Consider the following 25,523-nt stretch of genomic DNA (forward strand, 5'->3'; position numbering starts at 1 on the left):
AACAGTTGTCAGTGCACTCTGATACCACTATAAAACAGTAGTGTAGATCCTGCCTCCACATACCACTTTCATAGTGTTATGCTGTATATTGCTTGCTGTAGATCTGGCCTAAGTGTGTGGAGGGAGTTGAAGAGTGGAGGAAATCAAGTGGAAATGTAACAGCTGAAGTACCAGCATGGCCTCAGTTTCTAGGCTAGGGCAAAGCTGCACCTGTTGAATATTTATCATCATCGCTAATTTGGGGGAGCCTTCCATGTGATGTGAATGAGGTCCAGGAAAAGTATGCACGGGTTGGGAACATCTAGAATGGAAGAAGGCCCATTCACGTCTGCCTCTCGCAAAGAGTGCTTGCTTTTGTATTCTCCGGGCGGGAATACAAACCACTTGGGTCTTTGCATGGCCTCCATTTCCTAGCAACCACCCGGCTGGCTTTTCTCCCCAGGGACAGGTTCTTACTCCTCCCCTTCAGGCTAAGCTGCCTCTAGTCATCAATGGGAAGGTAATGCTGGAACGAAGCCAAGAGCCAAGGAGAGCTCTTGAAAGCCTCACAACAGCTTCTGGTACTTTCATAGGCCTGGATACGAGCTGTGCCATTTCTCCATTCACACGCACTGCCGCCTATTGCCTGCACCTGTTTAAACAGACGCCTGACAGGTTTTTGTAGATCCACAGTTGAAGGTGTTGTGTGGAAAGAGAGCAAAAACAAGGCAGGAGAAACAGAGTAAAATAAAACAATTCCTCTTTCCCTGAGAGGCAAAGCCCCACTGACAAAGCTCCTCCAAACAGAGGAGCTGTTGAGCATCAAACATTTATGTGAGCCCCAAAGAGCAGGGCGCCTGGATCAGGTTTCTAAATTCCACAAGTCACCTCTTCCCTCTTTGTGTGCTCCAGGAAATGTGCCAGGGGTTGCTAAATTAATAATAAAAGGCCTATCGGTGACATATTGAGAGGTGAGAGAGAAATCTCTCTTCATCCCCTGCTCATCACCCCACCTCCTAAATGGCCTCTCTCTCTCTCTCTCTCTCTCTCTCTCTCTCTCTCTCTCTCTCTCTCTCTCTCTCTCTCTCTCTCTCACACACACACACACACACACACACACACACACACACACACACACGTACTGCAGGTATTAAAGATTCAGGTGCCAGGAGAAAAAGAAAGAAACACACACACAGCAAATCCTGAAATGGTGTCACTGCACAACAGGTGTTGCCGCAGAGAGGGCAGGTAGAGGTAACCGCAGAAGCTTTATTGTTCAGCTATTGTTCAGTGTATTCTCTCTGAAACAGTGACACGGGTACCAGAAGTTTCACATTATACGTTCTCTCAACTTGGTACAGGCTGTATATAGCCCTAAAGGAACAAGACAGTCTAACTTAGGAGTCAGATAGTCTAATTTAGCTTTTCAGAGGCTGGCCTGCACTGTCACCACACTTCTGGCAAAAATCCAAGTAGCTAAAAATAAAAAGGCCAAATTGCACAACCCAGTCACCTCAGTCAGAAGATTTTGGATGCTATGAATGGGCAGCTCTTTATTTTCTTATCTATTTGCTCATTTGGATTTTCTACCGCCAGGCCCAAAACATCGACCTAATGGAGCAGATGAGTTCAGCAGCCAAACAACGGCCTGGCCGCTCCAACTGTGTTTTGGGCTCTTGCGTATGCAAATGAACGTGTGTGCACATGTACGCAGGCCCACAGTTGTGATCCACCTGAGTTCTCTGGTGCTGTGGTTCCCAAGAACATTCATAGCTTGTCCACCGTAAGATTTTCTTGACTCTTTGCAAAATCCTTTATCCGGTGACACCTGACAGGGAATCAAGAGCTCCTGAACCTGCCCAGAACTGCTTAGTTTCTTCCTCTCGTCACCCCTTGAATGCGTAAATAAACCAGAGGACTTTATTTGTGCAAACATGCTGTCCATTTCTCATGCCCTATTGTCATGAAGTAGAAAAGGCAGGAATATAATGACTTCTAGCAGGGCCAGCCCAAGGCAGACTTTGGTGACCGAAGTGGAAAGCCAGTGTGGTGTAATGGTTGGGCCTGGTGATACCAGGGTTCTAATCCCCACTTGGCCATGACTGGGAGACTTTAGGCCAGTTATTGACTCTCAGCCAAACCTATCTCACAGGATTGTTGTGAAGATAACATAGAGGATCATGTATGCTGCCTTGGGCTCCTTGATGGTAGAGAAATGTAACAAACAAAATCAAGATGGCACTCTGTAGTAAATTATAATAAATGTTTTAGTAGATGTTATCCTTGAATGACACCCAAAATCTACCACCAAAGGCAGCTGCCTCCCTCTGTCTTATGGCAGAGATCTTCATCAGAGACTTTTCTCTGGACCTCCTTGCCAGTAGACGTCAGACATGTGACTACCAGGGGCAAGGGCTTCTCTGTACTGGCATTTGGGTTGTGGAACTCCCTTCCAAGGCAATCTGATGGGTACCTTCCTAATTCTTTTTTTAGGCAAGCAAGGTCTGTTCTGTTTCTCTGGGATTTTGTGGACAGATTCATAGAATCATAGAACAGTAGAGTTGGAAGGGTCCTCTAAGGCCATCAAGTCCAACCTCCTTGTTCAATGCAGGAATCCACCTTAAAGCATACCTGACAAATGGCTGCCCAGCTGCCTCTTGAATGCTTCTGGTGTGGGAGAGCCCACGACCTCCCTAGGGAATAGGTTGCATTGTCATACTGCTCTAACAGTCAGGAAGTTTGTCCTGATGTCCAACCGGAATATGGCTTCCTGTCACTTGAGCCCATTAGTCTGTGTCCTGCACTCTGGAAGGATCAAAAAGAGATCCTGGCCCTCCTCTGTGTGACAACCTTTCAGTGCTATCATGTCTTCCCTCAGCCTTCTCTACTCCAGGTTAAACATGCCCAGTTGTTTCAGTCTCTCCTCATAGGGCTTTGTTTCCAGACCCCTGATCACCCTGGTTGCCCTCCTCTGAACTTGCCCCAGCTTGTCTGCAACCTTCTTGAAGTGTGGTGCCCAGAACTGGATGCAATATTCAAGGTGAGGCCACACCAGTGCTGAATAGAGGGGAACCAATACCTGGCGCAATTCCTCTATGAATGCAGCCAAAAATAGCATTTGCTTTTAATTAATTTCAGTTGTTTTCTTTATCTAGACATTTTATATCTCATCCATCAGTGTTCCCGCTCCCACACAAGAAACTATGCTTTGGCTTCTGTTTTGGATTGTGTAGTGTTTTTTTTTCTGGTGGCTGAATTATTTAACTGCTGTTTTATTTGTTTTATTTCTCTATATTTTATGTGTTCTTTCTTTCTGTTGCTGTTTCCTGTTTTAGAATGTGTGCTAAGGGACACGTGCACAATCCTCCTCCTCCTGTTTAGCGGCTCCATGGTTTAGAAGCAACTGTTTCGTTGTACAGAGGTTTCACACAAGCATTTAATATAGCACAATATTATTCTTCCCCCTTGGCCAAGATCCTTCTATAACATTTACTGAGACGTATTTTCCATTCAGCAGAAGTCTAATATTTATTTATTTATTTATTACATTTTTATACCGCCCAATAGCCGAAGCTCTCTGGGCGGTTCACAAAAATGTTAGTTGAAAGTTTCTTGTTCACACATTCAGCCCATTTTATTGCTTTCTTGCTCAGTGGCTGAGGGATTAGGGCTTATTTGCTCCTTTGTCAGCTCTTGTTCTTGTGTTCAGTTACTAGCTTCCTCCCTTTATTATTTTTTCATTACCATCATAGTGAAATTAATTATTCACCTGCACTGAACAAGAAAACACTAAAATGGGCTTCCTGCAAACAGGAAGCTTTCAATGTAAAGGAACAGTAACCCTGAAAAGCCTCAATGTTCTTTGCTTGCCCACAATGGAGAGGCTGGTGTTGCAAGCACATTTCTAACAACAAAAGGCCACAAATCAGGTCTGTGTAACGTAGCCGTACAGCACAGAAAACACTGGAATGCAGCTATGTCATTATGTGGGTTTCCCATACAAAGGCAGTGAACCATTCCATAGCAAAGGGTGGGTGTGGAAGCACCCAGGCCTAACCGCAAATGCCTCTACATCCTGGGCTCCATCATTTCCAGTCACCCGTTACCTCAACGAGTTTGTCCTGTGGTCGGAGTCCTGCCTTGGACGCCGGTGAATCCGGGTCTACTGACCGGATGAACTGCCCAGGCCTGGACTTCTCGCTGTGGAGGTTGAATCCATAGCCCGTGAGGCCTTTCTTGAGATGACAAAGTCGTGGGCACAGCAGCTCCTTAGCCTGGCCATTCAAATCCTGAATTTAAAGAAATAAAAAGGCATTGTTGTGTATCTTTGTTTCTCTCTCTTTTGCTCTTTTTTAAAAAAATTAAAAGTAGGCGTAACAATAAGAAGTATAACAAGGAAACAGCCCTGAACAGGAGATACCCACCCATCCCCAAGGCCAGATTATAAATAGACTCAATTAGAGGAAATGCATTTGATAAAGAGCAATTGTCCAATCCCTTTCTTCTAGAATAAATTTAATACACTAGCTAAATGAGAAAAAAGGATAAAATTAGATATGCACGTTCCGCCCCTTTAAATATGCCTGAGCAAGCAGACCTTAAATTAACCCAGTACCCTATATAGGGTACTCTTGAGAAGTGTGGAGTGGGAACCCCAAGAAACCAGGGCAAGTTATCATTAGAAAAATATGTGAACATTTAAATAATTGTTTGTGAACCAAGGCGTTTGCGAACCGCCCAGAGAGCTTCGGCTATTGGGCGGTATAGAAATGTAATAAATAAATAAATAAATAAATAAATAAAATAAAATAAAAGCATGTTTCTTTCCCTCGTGCTTCTGGTCTCCAGAATCTTCACTTTCCCCTCCAATTTTGTCATCACCCCTCTTCCTTGCTAAAAAAAAAAAAAAAATCCAAATTATTCGAGCCTAAAAGTTGGAAGCAGAATAAATGATGTAAAATTAAGCTGCTATTATGCAAACATACCCAATTTGCATAATATATTCTAATTCCAGAAGTTAATTTATTTTTCTGCAAAATCGTACGGTCCACAGTTTACGTGGCAAGGCACGCTTTAAAACACAGAATTTTCCACAAACTGAGCATAATCCAGACTGTGATTAAAGGAAAAAGGAGATTCGGAGGTTGGCAATTTGTAGCAAGGCGTTACTAAGAACACAATGGCTTTCTGCACCTCAATCCTTTCCTCTTTCAAAACATTGTGGTTTTCCTGTAAGCTAACCGCAGCTACTGTGAGAACTCTCGCCAGGCCGCAAATGAGCCAGGTAGCATCTTTGTGGAGGGTTGTCACCGGGAAGTCAGTCCTATCTGAGTAGGATTAACTGGGGAAACCCCTCACTCACCTCATCTTTTGGCCTTGTTAAGAAGGCACGCTCATCCTAATATTTTTCTTGTCTCTTTTTTTCCTTTTACAGAAAATGACACCACAAGGTTGAAAAAGCACTCCAAGCATGCCAGACAGCACTCTCAAGCAAGTAGGGCTGTGCACCGCCTTAGGCTGAGGCCCCGAATCTGAGCTGGGATGGGGTGATTCGGACCGCCTCGGTTCCAAGGCAGTTCTGGCTCAGCCTGAGGTGCCCCGAAGCCGATTGGCTCCAAAGCTTCGGGGCGCGTTGGCGTGGCACTGGGCGGGCCTTACCTGCTGCCATCGCCGCCGCCTCGCTCCTGCTGGCTTCTGCTGCCACATGTGAGAAGAACCAGGCCGCACACGGTTTTAAGATATCGCGGGGGCTCTGAGTGATTAGTACCTCTATGGCCACTGTAATTTGTGGCCATAGAGGTAGCGCAAACTATGGTTTCCGCGGCGGCGGAAGCGAGGAGGAGTGAGGAGGAGAAGGAGGAGGCAGTGATGGCAGCAGCAGCGGGGAGAGCGGGGAAAAGGAGGCTTTTCTGGGTGCCGGCTGCGCAGCTGGCACCTAGAAAAGGCCAAGTCGCCTCGGAGGGCCCGAATCTCGCCTCGGCTTCGGCACCAAGGCAAGGCAGGCAACCCCCGAAGCACCCCGAGGTGAATTGGGGCTGCTTCGAGGGCTCTGAACCGGCTTCCGAAGTGAATTGGGGGGGGGTGTCCCTGCACAGCCCTACAAGCAAGCAATCCTTGACCAAACAGTGCACCCAGCAGGGTTACCAGGGTAGAGCCATGGTGGATCTCTGCACAATGAACTCTCTTGCCTAGCCAGAAGCAAGCTGGCTGGCTGTACAATGCAAACACTTGCATCCAAGCCGCTTCTGCACAGGAGTTTTTTCCAACTCAGCTGAGCTGCTTCTACAACTCCACCACTTGTTCCCACCTGCTTCTACAAAGCAAACAGATATATGTAAAGGCAGGCTTAAGATGACCACTTTTTGCCTCTGAGCACGTTTGTTTGCACTTATAAGAAAGCAAAAGATGATATGGAAGCATGAACTACTGGAGATGAAGGGCAGGGTCTTGCTATTTACTGTTTTACTCTGTACCGCACCATGTACATTGATGGTGCTATATAAATAAATAATAATAATAATAAGGGGGGCAAAAGTCCCAGTGCCAAGCAGCCGCTGGACCTGACAACTAACACCCGGGAGTTGCAATAGAGATCAAGAAGCAGGTTTTTTCTCAGTCCTAGAAAATATCACTGGGTCCTAATTTTTGCAAAAACACCAAACAGTGTGCTTCTACTGTAAACTACAGGCGGAACTGCAATGGACTTTCCACGCTATCAGGGGGTATTGCGCTTTTTCTATGAGTACATGTCACTGGCTGCGTTTGGACAACCCTACAGTCAATGGTGGGTTAATAGTCAACTCCACAGTTGATTATCAAGGGTGAACTCCCCACACGACATTATTATAGTCAACTCTGGTGTGGATTAAGGCCAGTGTCCAGTTGACTATTAGTCAATGGTGTGTTTGATTGACACATCCCCCGCCCTCTCTCCCGTCAGTCCTCCCGCTGGTATCTCATCAGTCATTGCAGGTTCTGCTGGCTGGACTAGAGTGGCAGTCGCCGCTTTGGTCACTCTTGCCAGACTACTCTATAGTTGCCGAAAATAACCAACTGCGTGTGCCGAAATAGTCAACAGTGGCTGACGGACGATGCAACAATCAATGATTGTTCAAATAATCAACCCTGCACAGCATTAGTTATTTGCGGTGGTTATTGGTGGCCAAATAACCAACTGTGGTGTGAAAAAGTCCCAACAGACGACACAATTAGCCACCATTGACTATTTAACCCACCGTTGACTATCATGTCATCCAAACCCAGTCACTACATTGCATTCACACTAGCGGGAGTGACTCAGCTGTGGAGGCAGGAAATGTACAATTCACCCAAGTAGACATTTTTTAATTCTGTCCCATCGATATTTTTGTTTTAAAAAATACTTTTACATTTGCACTATATCGCTTATTTCTCCTATAAAATAAAGTGCTGTGTTTTTAAATCAGAAGTATTACAGAAAAGACGTTTTTAACTGAGAAAAAAGCACATTGCTTAAATGGCGGAGACTGCCTATATGGTTTCAGGTTGCTGCCACGGTAGGTAAAAACCCCTAATCCCAATGCAGCAGCAAAAGTGTGGGGTTTTCAGTGGCCGGGCCCACCCCCTGTCCTCTGCCCAGGTGGATGGCGACCAATTAGGAGTCACCATTCAACCAGCCACGCCTCCGCTGCGACTCCAGAACGAAGATAGACACTGGATGCGCCGTATTCGCCTTTCTCTGGAGATAAAAGTCTGGGTAAATCCCCAACTTTTTTGCCTTGCACTTTCATGGGAAAGCCCTGCCATGGCTGCGAGGTGGCTGCTACATAATATAATCTACGCAGCGCCACTGTGCAGCCACCACGGGGCCTTTGGTGCATATAGACAGCCCCTGGAAAGGCACTCATTTAAAAAAAAAAAACTTTCATTTTTGCTTTACACCTACTTTCATTAAAGTACTATTGCACAAATATTTTTAAAAGAGCTGGGAAAGTGTTTTAAGAGCACTAATTATAACATCAATAAAAATGGATTGGTATCCACCACTGGAAAGGCTTGATATGAAAAATGTTAAGATCCTGCTGAGAAAGGAAATGGAATGGATTTTAAGATTAAACACCTTATGCCCTCAGGGACTAAATGAAGAATTGGAGCTTCTACCACTTCTGTAACAACGATGTAGTTTTCAGACACACACACACACACACACACACACCCCCTTCCTTCTTTACTCCAGCCCTGTCCAGGTATGAGAGGCCTTGAGCTAATCAATGAATCTTGGGAACAGCTGAAAAAACTTCTCCAAAAAAAGAAACCTTCTCTAAACTACAGCCTTCTAAACGTTTTTTCTGTTGTCATCTTCATAAATTCATATATCTTCATAGACTCAGTAATGGGCTGGATGAGGACCAATAAACTGAGACTAAATCCTGGCAAGACGGAAGCCCTGTGGGTGAGTGGTTCCCGAGTCCGGGAGACAGGCTCATTGCCTGTTCTGGATGGGGTTGCTCTGCCTCTGAAAGAACAGGTTCGTAGTTTGGGGGTACTCTTAGACCCATTTCTGTTGTTGGAGGCTCAATTGGCCGCCACGGCTCAGAGTGCCTTTTACCATCTTCGGTTGGTTTGCCAACTACGGCCTCTCCTGGACAGGGATTGCTTGGCCACGGTGCTCCAGACATTGGTAACCTCAAGATTGGATTACTGCAACGCGCTCTATGTGGGGCTGCCCTTGAAGCTGCTCCGGAAGCTGGAGCTAGTGCAGAATGCTGCAGCTCGGCTGTTGTCTGGAGCTGCCCCTTTCCAGCATGTAACTCCTCTGCTGAGGGAACTGCACTGGCTGCCTATTCGCTACCGGGCCAGGTTTAAGGTTCTTGTACTTGTGTACAAAGCCCTAAACAACTTGGGACCAGGATACCTGAGAGAGCGCCTTCTCCCCTACCAACCTGCCCGGCCACTGAGGTCATCCGAGGGCCTGCTCCTGGTGGTTCCACCTAGATCCATCCTCCGATTGGAATCCACCAGGGGAAGAGCCTTCAGCGTGGTGGCCCCCCTCCTATGGAATTCCCTGCCTCTGGAGGTCAGGCAGGCGCCAACCTTGTACTCCTTTCGGCGCCTCCTGAAATCATCTTTATTCCAAGAAGCCTTTCTTTAACATGCAGCCTTGGATTTCTGTTTTTGCTTCTTTTAAATTTTGTTTTAACTGTTTTATTCTGTTTTTATTTTCATTTTATCTTGTATACTGCTCCAAAATTTTTCAATGGGGAGCGGTATAAAAATATTCTAAATAAGTAAATAAATAAATATGCACAGGCCTATTTGCAGTGTGCAATGTCCGACATGTTTTTCAATGTTAAAAATTCTATGTTATTTCAGTAATGTGTTGTCCTGTATTATTTAAAGCCCCTTGAAGAAGGCCTTAAAATACAAATACGCTGAAACGCATTGCTCTTTTTTTTTTTTACCAAATAAAATCTTTGTTTCAGCTTCCTGAGACATTTTTCTTCGATTTGTGGGTGCAGTTTGGATGCTCCCCTGATTTTGCATCCATGTATACTGGGGACCTTCCGTCCAACTCTCACATGGAGCCCAGAGTTAGAAGACTGGAAAACTGGAGACGGCCTTTTTTCCAAGTCAGGCCCTTGATCCATATAGCTCAGTACTGTCAACATTGCCTGGCGGTAGCGGCAGAACGCCAAGGTTTTAGGCAGGCGTTTTTGCACACAGCTTTGGCTTTCCCCTGGTCCATGCTCTTTCATTTGGACAGACCAAACTCTCCAACTAAGAGAAAACCTTTGCGCCTCCCCCAACCCAACTCCATGTATTTTCCTTGCAGTTTGAACTGAGTTTGCCCCCCGCCAGCGTAGTTCAATCGGACATATGTGTTTCTGACTGTCTAAGAAACCAAAAAAGCTATTGGCGCCAGATAATTATTTTAGGAACATGTGATCATTGTCCCACTTTGCCAGAGTGTTTTGGGGGGGAAATACTTTAATTGCAAGGCCTCGTTTTGCACTGTTGGTGTTGGAGGTAATTCAAAACAGTCGTAAGTGAAGACCGAAGGAGGGAAAAGGGGGATGAACAAGGCAGAGGTTTGCAGAACCTGGAAAACTGGAGTCTGGAAAGCATACATGCACACGCGCACGCACGCACGCACGCACATGGTTCCTCCCACAATAGCTGCCCTGGAACAAACTTACTTTGCTCCCAAGAAGATCATGTTACCTAACTTGAGGATAATTGTTTTAAGATATATCTAAGAGGTTGAGTTTCTTTGTTTAGTTCTTTTAATTATGTCTCCCTGGATTTAACCCACAGCCCTCAAGCACATTGGATCGTACTATATTCGCACAAACAGTTCAGTTTAATAAACCAGGCTTCTCCAATGTGGTGTCCTCCAGGGGTGGGTGGGATTACAACTCCCATCAGCCCCAGCCAATAGGCAGGGATGATCGGAGCGATCAACCAAAACATCTGGAGGGCAACAGGTTAGGGGAAGGTTCATCACAAATCACAATTTTGCACTTCACGTCTGTCCTTCCAAATAAAAGCTGAGAAGTGGAGGGCAGAAACGAGGCTGCAAACTGGTTCATAGTAGCTGCTGTGGGGAGGGGCATGCCAGGACCGGGGGAAGCCTGAGGCATGTCTGAGCAGCTGGGGCTGTGGCCCTGGATATAAAGGCTGCCTGTGGGGCTGGCTAATGAGGAAGGAGAGAGCCAGGGCTTCAGCAGGGGGGATTTCAGCAGCTCAACCCCTCTGAAACCATTACCCCTTGCAATAAGGCAGAAGGGGTCTCCCATTCCACACCGCGTGCAAAATTACAATGTGGGTTTGCAGAGGGTGATTCAGATTGTAAAAGAAAAGCAGCTGGGCGTGCAAAGGGGGGTTGTGTTAATTCCAAACGTTTATTGCTCAATCCACAGATCATTGCAACAAAGTGGTTGTGTGAACCTGGCCTAAGATAAAGGCAGGTGCTCGCAGGCAAACTAGCAGCCTGATGAACATTTGCTAATTACTTCCCCTTCATATCTTAATCACATTTGAGACGCCTCTCCAGATTTACACAGCAAAATGTCTGGATATGAAACCCTGCCAACACTCTTGGCAGGTCCTGCAGCTGCCACCGTCGTCCCCTGAACTGAAAGCGGAGTGATGACATGGCTGCCGGTAATTTCATTTGTGAGATAATAGAGAGCGCCTGCCCCGATTTGCACCAGACGGATCACCCATTCACGACTCAAGCCGCTCACAGACAGAAGTAACCGAGAGAGAGAGAGAGAGAGAGAGTGAGAGTACAAGAAGCAACGTGGCACAAGAAAGAAGAACCACTTGAGCAGTACGGAACCCATGACCCAGAGAGGTGGTGGGCTCTCCCATGCTGGAGGCCTTCCAGATGAAGCTGGACGGCCATCTGTCAGGGATGCTTTAAAGTGGATTCCTGCATTGAGCAGGGGGTTGGACTAGATGGCCTTAGAGGCCCTGCCACTATTCTGTGATTCTGACCCCGTTTTCAGATGCTCTGCTCAGCCAGAACTGACTATCTCTGAGCCAGAATGGTTCCCCTGAAGTCCTCCTTTCAGAACAACAATTAAAATGAAGGTACTTTAAATGTAATTGCCCTATGAATCTAGATAGATCTGATGTTTAATATATTTCTTAGCCGCCCTAAACAGGTGTGTACTGTCTGGACAGGGCGAGTGAGGTTGCCTTTTCTCTTCAGACTTCCCAAAGAGCCAGTTTAGACAATCAGCAGAATTAAGGGACAAAACTAACCCTGGTTGTTCTCTACCACTGCACGTAGAGGATTGCATTTTTAAATGTGGCTCTGGAAAATACAAGACACACTCTGCCTGCAGACAGAGAACTTGCATTTGAGGGATGTGTGAAAGCTCTGGCCTACCTTTTGCCTGACACCCTACTTTTCTAAGTGCAGAGAGGTCTTGGGCCCATCCCTCTGGTTCCTGTCCCCATGCAATGACAGAGCATCCAGACATGCAACGCCCTAATCTGCAGCGTGATATGGCACAGCGCAGAAAAGCTCCACAAGTCTATTCTGCAAAAACTGTCCCTAGGCCAACAAGAACTGGTACCCAGAGCTTGGGCAAACAAAAGCAAAAGGCACTGAAGAGACCTGTTGCATTTCTTTTTCTTCCTTCCAAACACCTTTACCAGAGAAAATAATTACCACCTGATGACATCTCCCAAAGGTTTGGCCCCTAATTCTCTCAGAAGACAACAAAGCATGTAAACAATTCAATTACCAGGATGGTTTCTAAATGGCTGTCTACACGGGAAGCACGCTGTAGCCTTATCAGGAGGACAATGAGGTTAATTCTCTACTAAACTAGGGTGACCCTATGAAAAGGAGGACAGGGCCCCTGTTCCTTTAACAGTTGCGTAGAAAAGGGAATTTCAGCAGGTGTCATTTGTATATAGGGAGAACCTGGTGAAATTCCCTCTTCATCACCACAGTTGAAGCTGCAGTTGAAGCTGAATCTAGAGTGACCAGATTTAAAAGACGGCAGGGCACCTTCAGCTTTAACTGTGGTAATGAAGAAGGAATTTCACCAGGTTCTGCATATATACAAATGACACCGGCTGAAATTCCCTTTTCAATTGTTGTTTATTCGTTCAGTCGTTTCCGACTCTTCGTGACTTCATGGACCAGCCCACGCCAGAGCTTTCTTGCCACCCCTAGCTCCCCCAAGGCCAAGTCTGTCACCTCCAGAATATCATCCATCCATCTTGCCCTTAGTCGGCCCCTCTTCCTTTTGCCTTCCACTTCCCTTTTCAATACAACTGTTAAAGATACAGGAGCCCTGTCCTCCTTTTCATATGGTCACCCTAACTAAACTCTCTTCTCCTTTTCACAGAAGGCCTTGTTCCGCAAGAGATGTTGTCGATGTAAGGGCCTTCAAATATTTTGCAAAACACGCCTGAGAGGTTTGGATCCTGCAGGACTTCCAAATCCCTGAAATGGCTCCCTTGCTTGCTATTAAAACAGCTGTGTAGAAATCCCACCATTTCCCCTTCCTTCCACCAGGCCACTGCAGTGATAAGAGAAATCTCTCCCCCCCCCCCCAATTACAATCAGCCAGAGGGGGCCTGCTCAGGATTCTTTCCTGCCACAAGGTACAACTGAGAGTACTTCTCTTACGGGGCCTTCTCAGTGATGGCTTCCATTCCCTAGGACCCCTTAGCAAAAGAGAGAAGGGGGGTGAGGCCTCAAAATGCTGCCAATATATACAAAACCTTTAACGATATTAAATGTTCAACACAACTCAGCCGCACCTTCCTCATGGGTAAGGACATCTAATAGTTTAATAGGGCATCATGTCTCACCTTAGGCCTAACCTGCAGATGTTCAGGAGACCACATCAGTCTTTCCTTGAAATGAGAACCCACAGTGAACTCACACAAGATGCATATGCATTTCCTACAGCATTTTTAAATATCTGACTCCTCCTCCTCCTCCTCCTCCTCCTCCTTAAGGCCCCAGGTCTTTAGAGTCAGCCTTGACTGACTAGGGGTCCGTGGCTCAGTGGTTGAGCAGATGCTGGGCACACAGTAGGTCCCTGGATCAGCACCTCAAGCTCACTCTTCTCCAGCTGAGACGCTGCCACCAACCACAGAAACAATCCTGGCTTAGATGAACCAAAGTTTAACTCATAATGTTTGTGACTTTGGGGGATACAAGTTACAAACTCAGTACACGTACTGGCCCAATTTTCATGTCACGATAAACCAGATTTTTTTTAGAAATTGGTTTATTGTGAATGAGGCAGTGTGCTAGGGCTCAATCGCGCCTGATTAAAGCAGGACCAACTACACAAACCATGGGCCTTTGCTTTCCATCCATGCCTTGGTTAACAATTTATGTGCGAACCAGGAACTCGGCCTTGTCTTTCTCCTGATATGCCAGAGAAATAACCCAAGAACTTGTTGGGGGAAGAAACAAGCCAGAGTTCACAGTTCACATGTAATACTAACCAAACCATGGACAGAAGGTCTGTGGTTTGGTTATTGCTCCACAAGAGTGATCAGGCAGCATGTACCAGTATGCTGCCTCATTCACAATAACCTAGAATTATCTTGAGCTATCGTGACATGTAAACAGGGCCATTTGCATCTTGTGGCATCCTCTGGAAAGCAGTCTCCCAGTGGCTATAGAAAAGAGGACAGGGCTTCTGTATCTTTAACAGCTGTATTGAGAAGGGAATTTCAGCAGGTGTCACTTATATGCATGCAGCACCTGGTGAAATTCCCTCTTCATCACAACAGTTAAAGCTGCAGGAGCCCTACTTAACGTGACCAGATACAAAAGAGGGCAGGGCTCCCGCAGCTGTACTTGTTGTGATGAAGAGGGATTTCACCAGGTGCTGCATGCATACAAATTCCCTTCTCAATACAATTGTTAAAGGTACAGGAGTCCTGTCCTCCTTTCTATAGGGTCACCCTAGTAGTGGCCAGCCCAGAGGTCCCCAAAGGAGTTACGCTCCAAGATTCCCTCCCCACTTCCAGGAGAAAGCTGTCAACTTGCAGCAGCATGGTTCATCACTGCTGTTTTGCTAGAGGGAACAAGAAGACCTGAGGACCGAGAGGGAGGGGATCTGGAACCACAGACACCTGTAGCTGCTCTGGGTGCAGGCACCTGCTTCAGCTGCTGAGAGGCTTCGTATCGTGTGAGACTTCATTAAGAGACAAATCTGGGCCTACTACGCAGTTATTATGGATAAATGTTTACGTATCCTTTTTACCAACCGTAAGCTGCCTAGAGCATTATTTGGGGGATGGCAGGATAAAAATAAATAATCAAACGTAATCTAATCTAAAGCGGATTCCAGTATTGTATTCCATGTACTGTTTGTCTTGCACAGTAAAGCAGGATGTCATGTTATTTATTTCTAGCAAGCCAGATAAAATCTGGACCGTGCTCAAATTTTGCTCTGCTCCCCAACATGTGATTTCTCGCATAAGTGTTCACCATTAACGAAAAATATTCTAGGCATGAAGTTGGATGAGTCCAGGACAAAAGGGATTTTTAAGATGAAGGCAAATCATGAAAGCTAGGAACGTTTCCTTTTTTCCGAGTGGCAGAACAATATCAGCCATTCAAAAATTGGTCAAATGCTTATGAAGTTTCGTCATCACACCAACGGCCCGTCTCTCTAGTGCAGCACCGTCTGCTTTGCCTGGCACTGGCTCTCCAGGGTGCCATGCAGAGAAAGGTCCTTCGCGTCACTCACTGGATTTGAAGCTGGCTCTTTTCAGCATGCCAAATGCCACCTTTAAGCATGCCAAGTGCCACCGAAACTTGACAGGAGCTTCCTTTGACTCCTCAAAAGTGCAAACTGAAACGCACTTTCAGGAGCAAAGAGCCATGCAGAGATTTCGGGTGAGAAAGTAGTGTAGGGCCCCAGTCCAGATTGGAAGAACAGTCTGGATCAGAGACCCACAGCTGTTTTTCTTCAAAATAAATGTGCCCAATTTAAGCCCACTTTTTATTTTATTATTTTTAAAAACAAACACCCACCATGAATAACGTAACGTGTAATTTAGCCCTCAGAGTCATCCAATGTCACTGCTTGGCAGTAGGTTCAGGATTATTGACAAAACACAGTGCTTCTTCACATAGTTAACAAACCCATGGAATTCATAACTAGACGCTCTCAGGAAGGTTACTGACTTAGATAGCTTTAAAAGGGAATTAGAGAAATTCACAGAGCAGGAGAGGCTACTAGTAGCCACTGGCCATGCTGCCTGAGCATGATGGGAGTTATAGCCCCATGGCCAACCCAAGACATTTTGCTATCTGAGGTGAAGAACAAGATGTATGAAAGCTGACTAGACTGTTTCTTCAACAATAGTGATAGAACATCCTCCACAGCACCTGAAGGCAACAGACTAGTTTAGGGGACACAGGACACGCTGTTTGGGACACAGCTCTTTACTTCCAACACTTTGCTGCTGCCTCCCCACATCTGCTGCCTGAGGCAATTGCTTCACTTTGCCTAATAGTAGGGCCGGTCCACTACAGTCCAATATATCTGGAAGGTATGAGAATGGGAAAGGCTTCAATCATATCTAATGGAACTTCAGTATATGATGCTGAGTACCAGATGTTTGGGAGAAAGAACAGAGGCAGGCTGTAGCCAGGTGGTGCTGGTCTTAGATCGTCAACTAAATGCACTGTTGGTCTGGTCTAGCAGAGCTCTTCTTATATGGGTGCATTTTAAAGTGGCTCCTGCCTGGAAAATATTTATAAGAATAAAAATATGCTGTAATTTAAACATTCAGGGTAGAACTGGACAAAAATACTATGGACTGAATGCGTACAGTCCCATATATTATTTACGAAAAGTGGGAACACCAACTGCCCAGCTCATCTGTGGCTTTCCCCGGATTTTGCAGTCACACTGCTTTCGTGTATTTGCCTGTCTTGATGGCTATTTCCATGATGCCATTTGAAAAGTTTGCAAAGATCACGAAATCTCTGACCAACCTATCCTTGGGTGGCTAATTCAAAGCACAGCTGGCAGCAGGGGCGGCTACGCTCTGCAAAGGCCAGCCAGTGGGGGAAGTGAAGCACCATCAGCCCTCAATGGGCTTCACCATCACTGCTGCCCTCACCTGACACCGTTCACCTGCCTGCATGATGGCAGTTAAGAAGAGCCGCCAGGCACTCCAGTCAGTGGTGGGCTCATAGGCCTTGAGGACCCTGCCCTCCTGGCCAGGTGCAAAGGAGGACAGGGTCACTCCCTGCCTGGGAAGAGCACGGCCTCCTTCAGTTGTCCGTGTCAAGCCAGGCAAAAACACAAAGGAAAAACAAAGACAGGGGGCTAATCTACACCTGCAGGCATTTTGGCAGGGAAGAGGGATTCTTCCAAATGTTCCCCACTTCCACGATCGGCACTCATGGGGCACACAGCACCGACGTGTACCGCAATTTCAGGAGTGCCGTTGCGGGAGGATGTGTGCCCAGTTACACCGCTTGCGCGTGTGGATCGGCAGAAGTGGGTGGTGCCGGGCAGATGACGCGGCGATGGGGCAGAGTTTTTTTTCTAATGACTCGTGAGGCATGCGCAGATGCACAGCAACGCATGGGGTGATAGGAACTCCGTCGAATATGCGCTCCTGCGCAGAGATATGTTTGTATTAAAAAAAAAACCACAGTCAGCGGTAAAACACACCGATACCCATCCAAAACATGTGGCAATTGTGGACATGTCCATTCCCGCACACCTCCGATACACATGCACATGCCCCTCACAGCTGTTCGCTATTCGCTGAGCCCGAAACTCGCAGCAGACCGCAATGACCTCACAAGTGGCGGGGGACACAGCACACGTTCTTCAGAATGGAAGCGAAAGAGCTGGAAAGACCACGACAAAAGCAGTCAGGGATATTCCGGTATAACTGAGAGGTGCAGCCGAGAGCACTGCGGGAGCAGGTGAACATCATGTGATGACTGCAATACAATCCTGCAATAAATGGCTGGTGCAGACTCCCCCAGAATGATACAGTGATGGGCAGGCAGGCTTTTAGTATTGTTTCATCTCTGGGACAGAAAGATGTTTTGCTGTTAATGAAGACCCAGGAGTGATACCAGTCAAAAAGTAGCACATCGAGATGGCAACGTACACCTCTAGAAAACAGAATCCAGCTTTGCACCAGCAGGATGGCTCAATCTGACAAACATATTCTCTCTCTCCGTCCAAAGCAGCTGCATTACCAGGCCAGTAGTTGTTGCTTAATAGAGCGCGTTGACTTCAGCAACTCACATCATCCTGTGCAACACCACATGCTCACACGCACAGCTGGCTCATCTTTCTCTGACAAATATAACAAACCCAGGATATTTCCCAGGGCCTCCAAGCCAGCAAATCTGTGCGTATCTGCAAATATTTCCAGCTTGCCTTAGAGAATTCTTCAAAAACTGCAGAAAACAGGAAATGATTCAACTGATTGAATAATATTGGAGCTCTGAGCTTTCTCAACCCCAAAGGATGAACTTTCGCAGGGGGGCTTAGAACCTGGGCCGTTGGGGGATGGGTTGGGAATTCCTCTTAAAACAAATGTGCTTCAACTTTTTCTTGTAGAAAAAGACTGAACTAACATGTGTCAGGTTTCCATTAATTAAGGTCCTTATTAGGATTTAATTACAGATTCAGTTGGGGCTGATGTGAAATAATAAAAACGAGTACGCCCCCTCCCAATTACTTCCACATTTCCCAAAATACAAACTTCATATTAATGTAATAAATATGATACCTATAGTTTAAGACAGGATTGGAATAGAGAATTGGAGTGCCCTATTTTGCCTAATCAACACCTAAAAAAGGATATTACAGAGCTGGAAAAAGTGCAGAAAAGGGCAACTGAAATGATCAAGGGGCTGGAGCATCTCCCCTGTGAGGGAAGGTTACGTCAGCTGGGATTGTTTAGCTTGGAGAAGAGGAGGCTGAGGGGAGACATGATAGAGGTGTACAAAATTATGCATGGAATGGAGAATGGACAGGGAGACATTTTTCTCCCGCTCTCAAAATACTAAAACCCGGGGTCACCCCATGAAGCTGGTTGGTGGGAGATTCCACAATGTGGGTTTATTGGACTCCACAACACCTTTTCAATAAGGGTTTGTCTAACTTGCACAATTGTTGGAGATGCACTTAATGCTTCTTTAATTCATATGTTTTGGCAATGCCCCGTAGTTGCCTCCTTTTGGGAGGAGGTTATAATAAGGATAAACTTTGTACTGAAACCTTTTTTAATATGGAACGATGTGCACGTCCTCCTAAATTACTTGCTTCTTGGAAGACAGCACATGGTCAGCGCAGATGGATCTTCAGAGCCCTTATGACAGCTAAAAGACTTCTACTATCACGTTGGAAGGGCAAATGCTCACCTCCCATAATGCAATGGACTGAGGACTTAACAATGTTATCAACATTTGAACGGGTGGTATATAGGCGCAACTTGCAAATGGATAAATACATTTGTTCTGCTTTTCTTGAAACCTATGCATAATTCTCTCCCTTTTTAAAAAAATGAACGTTATATTTGATGGAAGAAACAACGATATGCCTATATATGTAATGTTTCTTAGCTTTTCTTTTTCACAATTGATTTTTTGTTCTGTTTTGTTAATATTCACAATACAAAATTGGGGGGGGGGGGGAAACCATATTGTTTTTAAAAAGCCCCTTCAGTCCTCTGACTGCACTCTGGTGTTCCCTTATTTACCAGAAACTGTTGGGATTTCCCGGCTTCTGTTCCTGGCAGATCACTGTCCATGTCTGGCCTTTGGGGAAGATTTTGGGAGATGCCCTAAAAACACCTTGTTGGTATGCACACAACTGCCATTCTTCGGGTTGCAGATTCCACCCTGGCACTTTGGAAGTTCACTCTCCAAGCTGAAGGGAATCGCATCATGTCTCCAGCGTGCACGCGCACGAATGCATGCGCATGACAACTAAGGCATCACGATGTAGCACACAGCCTGCCATTTCATACAGCTGATATACCCCACAGCCAATAGTTTTTACACTGCAGAAAAAGTATGTCAGCACCATTTTCAAGTATATCTTTAACCAAAAGAACAAGCAGCTTCTTGGCTTTTGAATCAGTGGAGTTTAGACTAATGTGAACCGCCCAGAGAGCTTTGGCTTTTGGATGGTATAAAAATGCAATAAATAAATAAAGGGAGTTCCCCCAGCTACATGCAATAATGGATTAGGGCATTGGCAGTGATCTTTGGCTCAGTGTGAGCTCAGGGGTATTACAAAATACACTAATCTAGTCTCTTTCATCTGCGAGATGTTGAAGACCTTCCTTTACGAAGGCATCACTCTTCTATGTTCTTGTACACACAAGGGAATATAAACAGCCTTTGCCAGCTTGGCCACAAGGCAAAGAGGAACCTAGCACAGCATCTAAATTTATCTCCAGTTTTGTACATATGAAGACTGCCTAGTTGATCTCTACTTCTGTTTTCCACCAACTAAGGAACCTGTTTGGCTTGGCCTGGATGGGGGTGGTTTTCAGTTAACAGCTGGATTTTATATTTTCAGGAATGGAGGGGTGCTCCTAGAGGCAATGAAACCTGAAACCATCACATCACCTGGCAGAACCCAATTTGAATGTCTGCAAACCCTCCTCCTCCATATCATCTTAAGACACTAAGCATGCAGACACCCATATGGCAATATCCAGTCAGCCTCTTTTCTCTCCCTCACCCCATCCTATCAACCTGCTTTTTGTAACTTCTTGTCTGATGGAGATACTTGGAGATGTCAAAAGCTTGCACATTGTTGTGATCTTCAGGTTGATTAATAATGGTAATACACTTTCTGGAACTTGGAATTTTGTTTATGGTTAACATAGCTATCTTTGCCTTTTTTCTTTTCTTTTTTTTACTACTAAAGATACTGTAAACATTATTTGCTGTGTGAAAGAAGTTCTTGCAAAACCAGCAGATTAAAAAGAAGCAAAGAAATGAATAGGTACGGATATTGCTAAAAGAGTTGGCAAAATAGGTCCCAGTCCTGAAAGGCTTGCCTCTTCAGTAACGTTACAGACAAAACTCCAGGTATCGCCAGTGGCGTGCAAACTGTCCAAACTTATATGTAAATTACATCACTGAATAGTGGCCGTGGTGCCTGGATTTGGGGGCTTTTCACAGGAACTATGGTAGCAATTTGGGCTTTTGAAGCAGAAGCTTTTCATTCCCGAATAGCCAGCTCCATCAGCACATTTTGCAGTAGAATCACCACTATAAACATCACCCTCCTTGATTAATGAGGAAATGTCTGGACAATTAATTAGTCAGGTGTCAGCCCTTGTGTAAAGAGAATCAATTCTCAATAGCACCAAGTAGATCTCCACAGAGGTTTTAAACAGGGAAAAAAACCACGCCTGATATATATTTATTTTCTCACTTTTAGTGCTGGGAATGTGTGTTGAGCAGAAGCCAAGGGGCACCTGGTATTTGTAAAAGCACAGCCAAAAGGATTCAAACTACGTGTTTTTCTAAAAAAAAATAAAAAAAATCAATCCAAACATTCTATCAAGGAAACTCCCAAGTTGCAAGTGAAAAGCATTATTCAGATCAAGAAAAAGATATGTCAATTTAATAGCTTTGAAGGAACTTTGCTTATCTTATCCCAAATCCAATCTGACTGGATTAGGGATTGGAGTAAATAATGTAATCAGAGTTAGAAGGAATCCAGAGCAGGCATGTCAACAGGCATTTGCCTGAAACCTTGGACTCTTCTGCTGAGAAAGGTTTCCAGAGTGGCTTACAAACATTAATATTAAGACAATCTCTGCTCACAGGCTTACAATCTAAAAGACATGACACAAAAGAAAAGGAGTTTGGGAGGGAGGATGAAAAAAGCAAATACATTTCACGTGCTGAAGTGGGAGGCGTTAAAACAACAAAACGGCAGCTATTAATTAGCTCATCTAACTTGCAGGAGGTGCTGAAGATTTTCTCCTGACCTCCCACAAAAATTCCACCCAAATCCATCCCAGGGATGGAGGGATGGTACTGTTAACATGGGAGGCCTTCCAGTTCTGCAAGCAGAGCCGAGAACTCAGCCTCTTTCAAGGGCTGCAGGAGCACTGTTGGGCACTGCTTCCCCCTTGGACGCCCACATCAGGAAGCAGGCAGCCAGGTTATTGACACACCCGCCAGAACATGGGCACTGTCTGTCAGGCCCAGATGAGAATCAGCAGCTGTCCGATTTCACCCAGTGAGAGGGAGACTGAAACCCACCACCACCACCACGGTGGGCACTGAATGACGAAGCCACGTGGTGACCACGTTTGGAGCCAGAGTGATGCGTCCTTACATCCTTGACTGAACTCTGGCATTTTGGAGCAGAGAGAAATTTAGTTCTGTGAAAACACACTCAGTCGCCAGCCAAACTGTGTTTATACTGTCTGCCATCTCTTCCGAAATGCCGTGGTTCCCTTTCTAGCCACGAGCAGCCCTTACCTAGTGAGCATTCTGCAGTGAATTAAACCAGCCAAATCAAGAGCTGCTTGTTTCATAGATTAGATTTCATAGAATTGGAAGGGGCCTAACAAGGCCATCGAGTCCAACCCCCTGCTCAATGCAGGAATCAATGTACATGGGATTCCCTGGTAGCCACCCTTCCAGAAACTGACCAGGCCTAGACCTGCTTAGCTTCATCAAGTTTGCAGCATCCCATGCCATCATCAGGTCTCCCACACTTATTTTCAAGTCTGGATTGGACACAACCATCTGTGTGATAAATTGAGGTTCGTTACAATAAGTAGGGCACTGTGTACTGCCCCCCCTCCTGTTATCTGAAACAAGGGAACGCCAACGTAACATGAATTCTGCACCAAAAGGAAAGCTAGCCCTTGCTGCTGGAATATATTAAGCAAAATAATTTCATAGTCATGTGATGTGGGAGGGCGCAAGGTACTATGAAGGGCGTCCAAGCCCTACGTGCGGCACCCACAGCTTCTGCCCTACACGAGGCATCGCTCACACATTATCTGCAAAGCCATAAGGACTAGAACCTTGATTTTAAAGAAAGAATGCTAAGATTCTCAGAATGCTGAATTCTGTCCTTGAAACCAAGTCCCTTTATATTTCTATCCTGCTTAGTGTAGCTTAGATGGGATGAGAACCCCACCCCCACAGGGGCCTCCCATCCAGGTTACTAACCAGGGCCGTGCCCAATTAGTTTCCACAATGCTTCCGTATCAGGTGACCCAAGACTGTTTGCTGACTCTGTACTGAGCGCCGGGAGCATATCCACAGCCCCAACAATGTTATACCGGTACAAAGAGCAGGGAAAGACTGTTCCTAATTGACAAACAGTTGAGCATTTTAATAAAGACGTCCTCTTGGAATGTGGAAATTAGATACGAACAATAACTTTTGTATAAGCAAGTGGTTCAAGTTACATGTAACCCAAGACCTTGGTGTAATTTAAGAAGAAACAGCAAGTAATGCTTTAAATGCTCATGAGGAATGAAAACCTCTAGACTAAGTGAGAACAGGAATCCTCTCCCTTTCCTTGTCCATCCAGAAGACAGAAATTGGAAATCAGTCTGCCTACAGACCCACGCCCTAATTCAAAAGAATAAAATTAGAGCGAATCAATACACAGGTTGCTTTGATGACCCTTTCATTTGTTCTGTAGCTTAAAATAAAACCTTCAGGTGAAATCCAGAATCCTGGCTTTTCTCTTTAGGGTGAAGACAGATATAACAACAGTGAAGGCAGATGTAATGTATGAAGATTCCTAGTAGATCCGTCAACTTCAGGGTGAGCCTGACTTCCTCCCAGTTTCACAATTTGCATTATAGGAAAAACATACTAGCAAATCAAAAGCTGGTTCAGTTGTCAACCTTGTCACTCCTTCCAAGTGGCCTATCTCTTTTTAATGTGTCACATCTATGTTTAGATGATGCCCTCCGGTTATGTTGGACGTCACAACTACAACCGTTCTGAAAATCCTGCCGTCCCCCCTAAACAATTAGACTTTATAAAAGCCTCCAGTAGACTCAACGGAGGATTTTAAAAAGCCACATGCAGGGTGGGTGGAGGAACTGGGACTCGATATACCTCTGGGTGCCACTATCTGCCCAGGATTACATCTGACAAGGCCCAATGTGGGCTGGTGGGCTTTGTTCAGCTTGGTTTGATGGGTCACCAGTTCTGCAAGCCCACTGGCCAAGTCCAATTAGTGGCCACTCAAAGCTCAAAACCTCCTTCATATACGTATTTCCAGATTGTCCTTACAGCATCAAGATCCAAAACCCATTTCAAAATACGAAAGTTAACTGCAAATAGTTACCTGTGGACTTCTTCAGTGACCGATTACTTCCAAGTAACCTTGATTGAGCTGAAAGACTGCTGAAGTGCATTCCAGAAGTATCTCCCATTATAAACTTTTACATTCCGAGAATTTCTTTTCAGAATTTAAAAAAATGTAGAACGGGGAGCCCAGGGCCGGTGCTACCATAGAGGCCACTCAGGCGGCCGCCTAGAGCGCCAAGCTAAGAGGGACGCCGGGTACAGCGCAGCACTCACGCGCGTTGGCTGTGAGCTGGGCCGGCCCGAGGATTCAGCTGGGCCTGGGTGGGTGAGATGACGCCCCACGCCCGCCCAACCGAAGCAAAGCCAGAGACGCTGGGGTGGGGCAGCTCCATGTTTGGACTTGTGGAATGCGCCCGGAAGAGAGAGATAGAGAGAGAATGTATGGGTGAATGGGGTGCATGGGGTCTTTGAGTGAATGCATGTGTTCATGCATGTGTTTGTTTGGAGTGAGTGATGCTGAGTGTGTGTGTGTGCGCGTGTGTGAGTTGGGGGGGATGATTTGGAGGCGATATTCCTATTAAATAATGCATTTTAGACCCATAGACGTTCCTTTCCAATTTGTTTGCTATAATTGGCATGACGTATTTCTTGCACTTTAAAATAAATTTAGCAGTTTCAAGTTTTGTGCTTCTTATTTTTTCCAGGAAACATATGTTCTTAAAAATCAAAGTTAGCATTTTTTGGGGGGGGGGAGTGAAAGGAGCTCACCTTGCCTAAGGGCGCAAAATAGTCTGGCACCGGCCCTGGGGGAGCCTGCCCTCCCTCCCGCCCACCCGTGCCAAACAGCTTGCCATGAAAACCATTCTTGCAGACCCTGCTCACTGCACAAAGCTGGGCTCCGGCCATGGAGAAGAGTGGGCACCATTGTCTCCATTCACACAGAGTGCCAGCGATCTGGTACTTGTTAAGAGCGGAGCCGGCTGGCCTCTCGGTGCCAGCATGACTCATCAGAGCTCCACTTAGGACTATCTGGGACAAATGGTTTTGCAAGGCAGAAAAGGCATTCTAAGAGGAGCTTGGAAAGAGCCCAAGAGATTCCCCAGTTGAAAAATGGCCACAAAGGCAGCTCTCTCAGTGGCTGAGTTTGTCCTTGGATGTGCAAGACCCAGGTTCGAATCCTTGCTCGGCCAGTACGCTTCCTAGGGCGCCTTGGCCAAACCATCATCCTTCAGCTTAACCGATTTCGCAGGGCTTCAGGGGAGGACGGACCCGTTTTGTAGAGGAAGCAACAATAGCAAGTTGCTTCTTGGAGACCCGAGTCTAAACAGCAATGGACCCATGAACTTTATTGACATGCAGCACCTGGTGGAACTCCCTCTTCATCACAACAATCAAAACTGTAGGCACTCTGCCCTATTTGACTAGATACAAAACAGGGCAGGGCTTCTTCAGCTTTAACCATTGTGATGAAGAGGGAATTCCACCAGGTGCTGCATGCATACAAACGACACCTGCTGAAATTCCTTTTTCTATACAACTGTTAAAGATACAGCAGCCCTGTCCTCCTTATCATATTATTATTATTATTATTTGCATTTTTATACCGCCCAATAGCCGAAGCTCCCTGGGCGGTTCACAAAAACTAAAACAATTCAAAGTGTAAAGCAAACAGTATAAAAACATGAGATAAAATACACATTAAAATGAATTAAAACATACCATACATGATTAAAACATCCCGAAAACATTCTAAAATTTCACTGGATAG

General features: G+C 45.7%; 2 protein-coding genes across 4 annotated transcripts in view; both read right to left on the reverse strand.

Moving 5' to 3' along the window:
- TSC2 (TSC complex subunit 2) overlaps nt 1-25,523 on the reverse strand; it is a 187,002-nt gene that overhangs the window by 85,290 nt on the left and 76,189 nt on the right. The gene's annotated exons all lie outside the window — the stretch shown is intronic.
- The window catches only part of NHERF2 (NHERF family PDZ scaffold protein 2), an 89,596-nt gene that overhangs the window by 18,129 nt on the left and 45,944 nt on the right, over nt 1-25,523 (reverse strand). For 2 of the 3 annotated variants that reach the window (XM_063143091.1, XM_063143090.1), the window contains exon 3: nt 4,086-4,268. The exons of the other annotated variant lie outside the window; for it this stretch is intronic. In XM_063143091.1, coding sequence (XP_062999161.1) covers nt 4,086-4,268 — 183 coding nt within the window. The remainder of the gene's footprint in view (nt 1-4,085; nt 4,269-25,523) is intronic. 3 annotated transcript variants of the gene reach the window in all.

The sequence above is a fragment of the Elgaria multicarinata genome, chromosome 17 (genome assembly GCF_023053635.1).
Source record: "Elgaria multicarinata webbii isolate HBS135686 ecotype San Diego chromosome 17, rElgMul1.1.pri, whole genome shotgun sequence".
Lineage (NCBI taxonomy): Eukaryota > Metazoa > Chordata > Lepidosauria > Squamata > Anguidae > Elgaria > Elgaria multicarinata.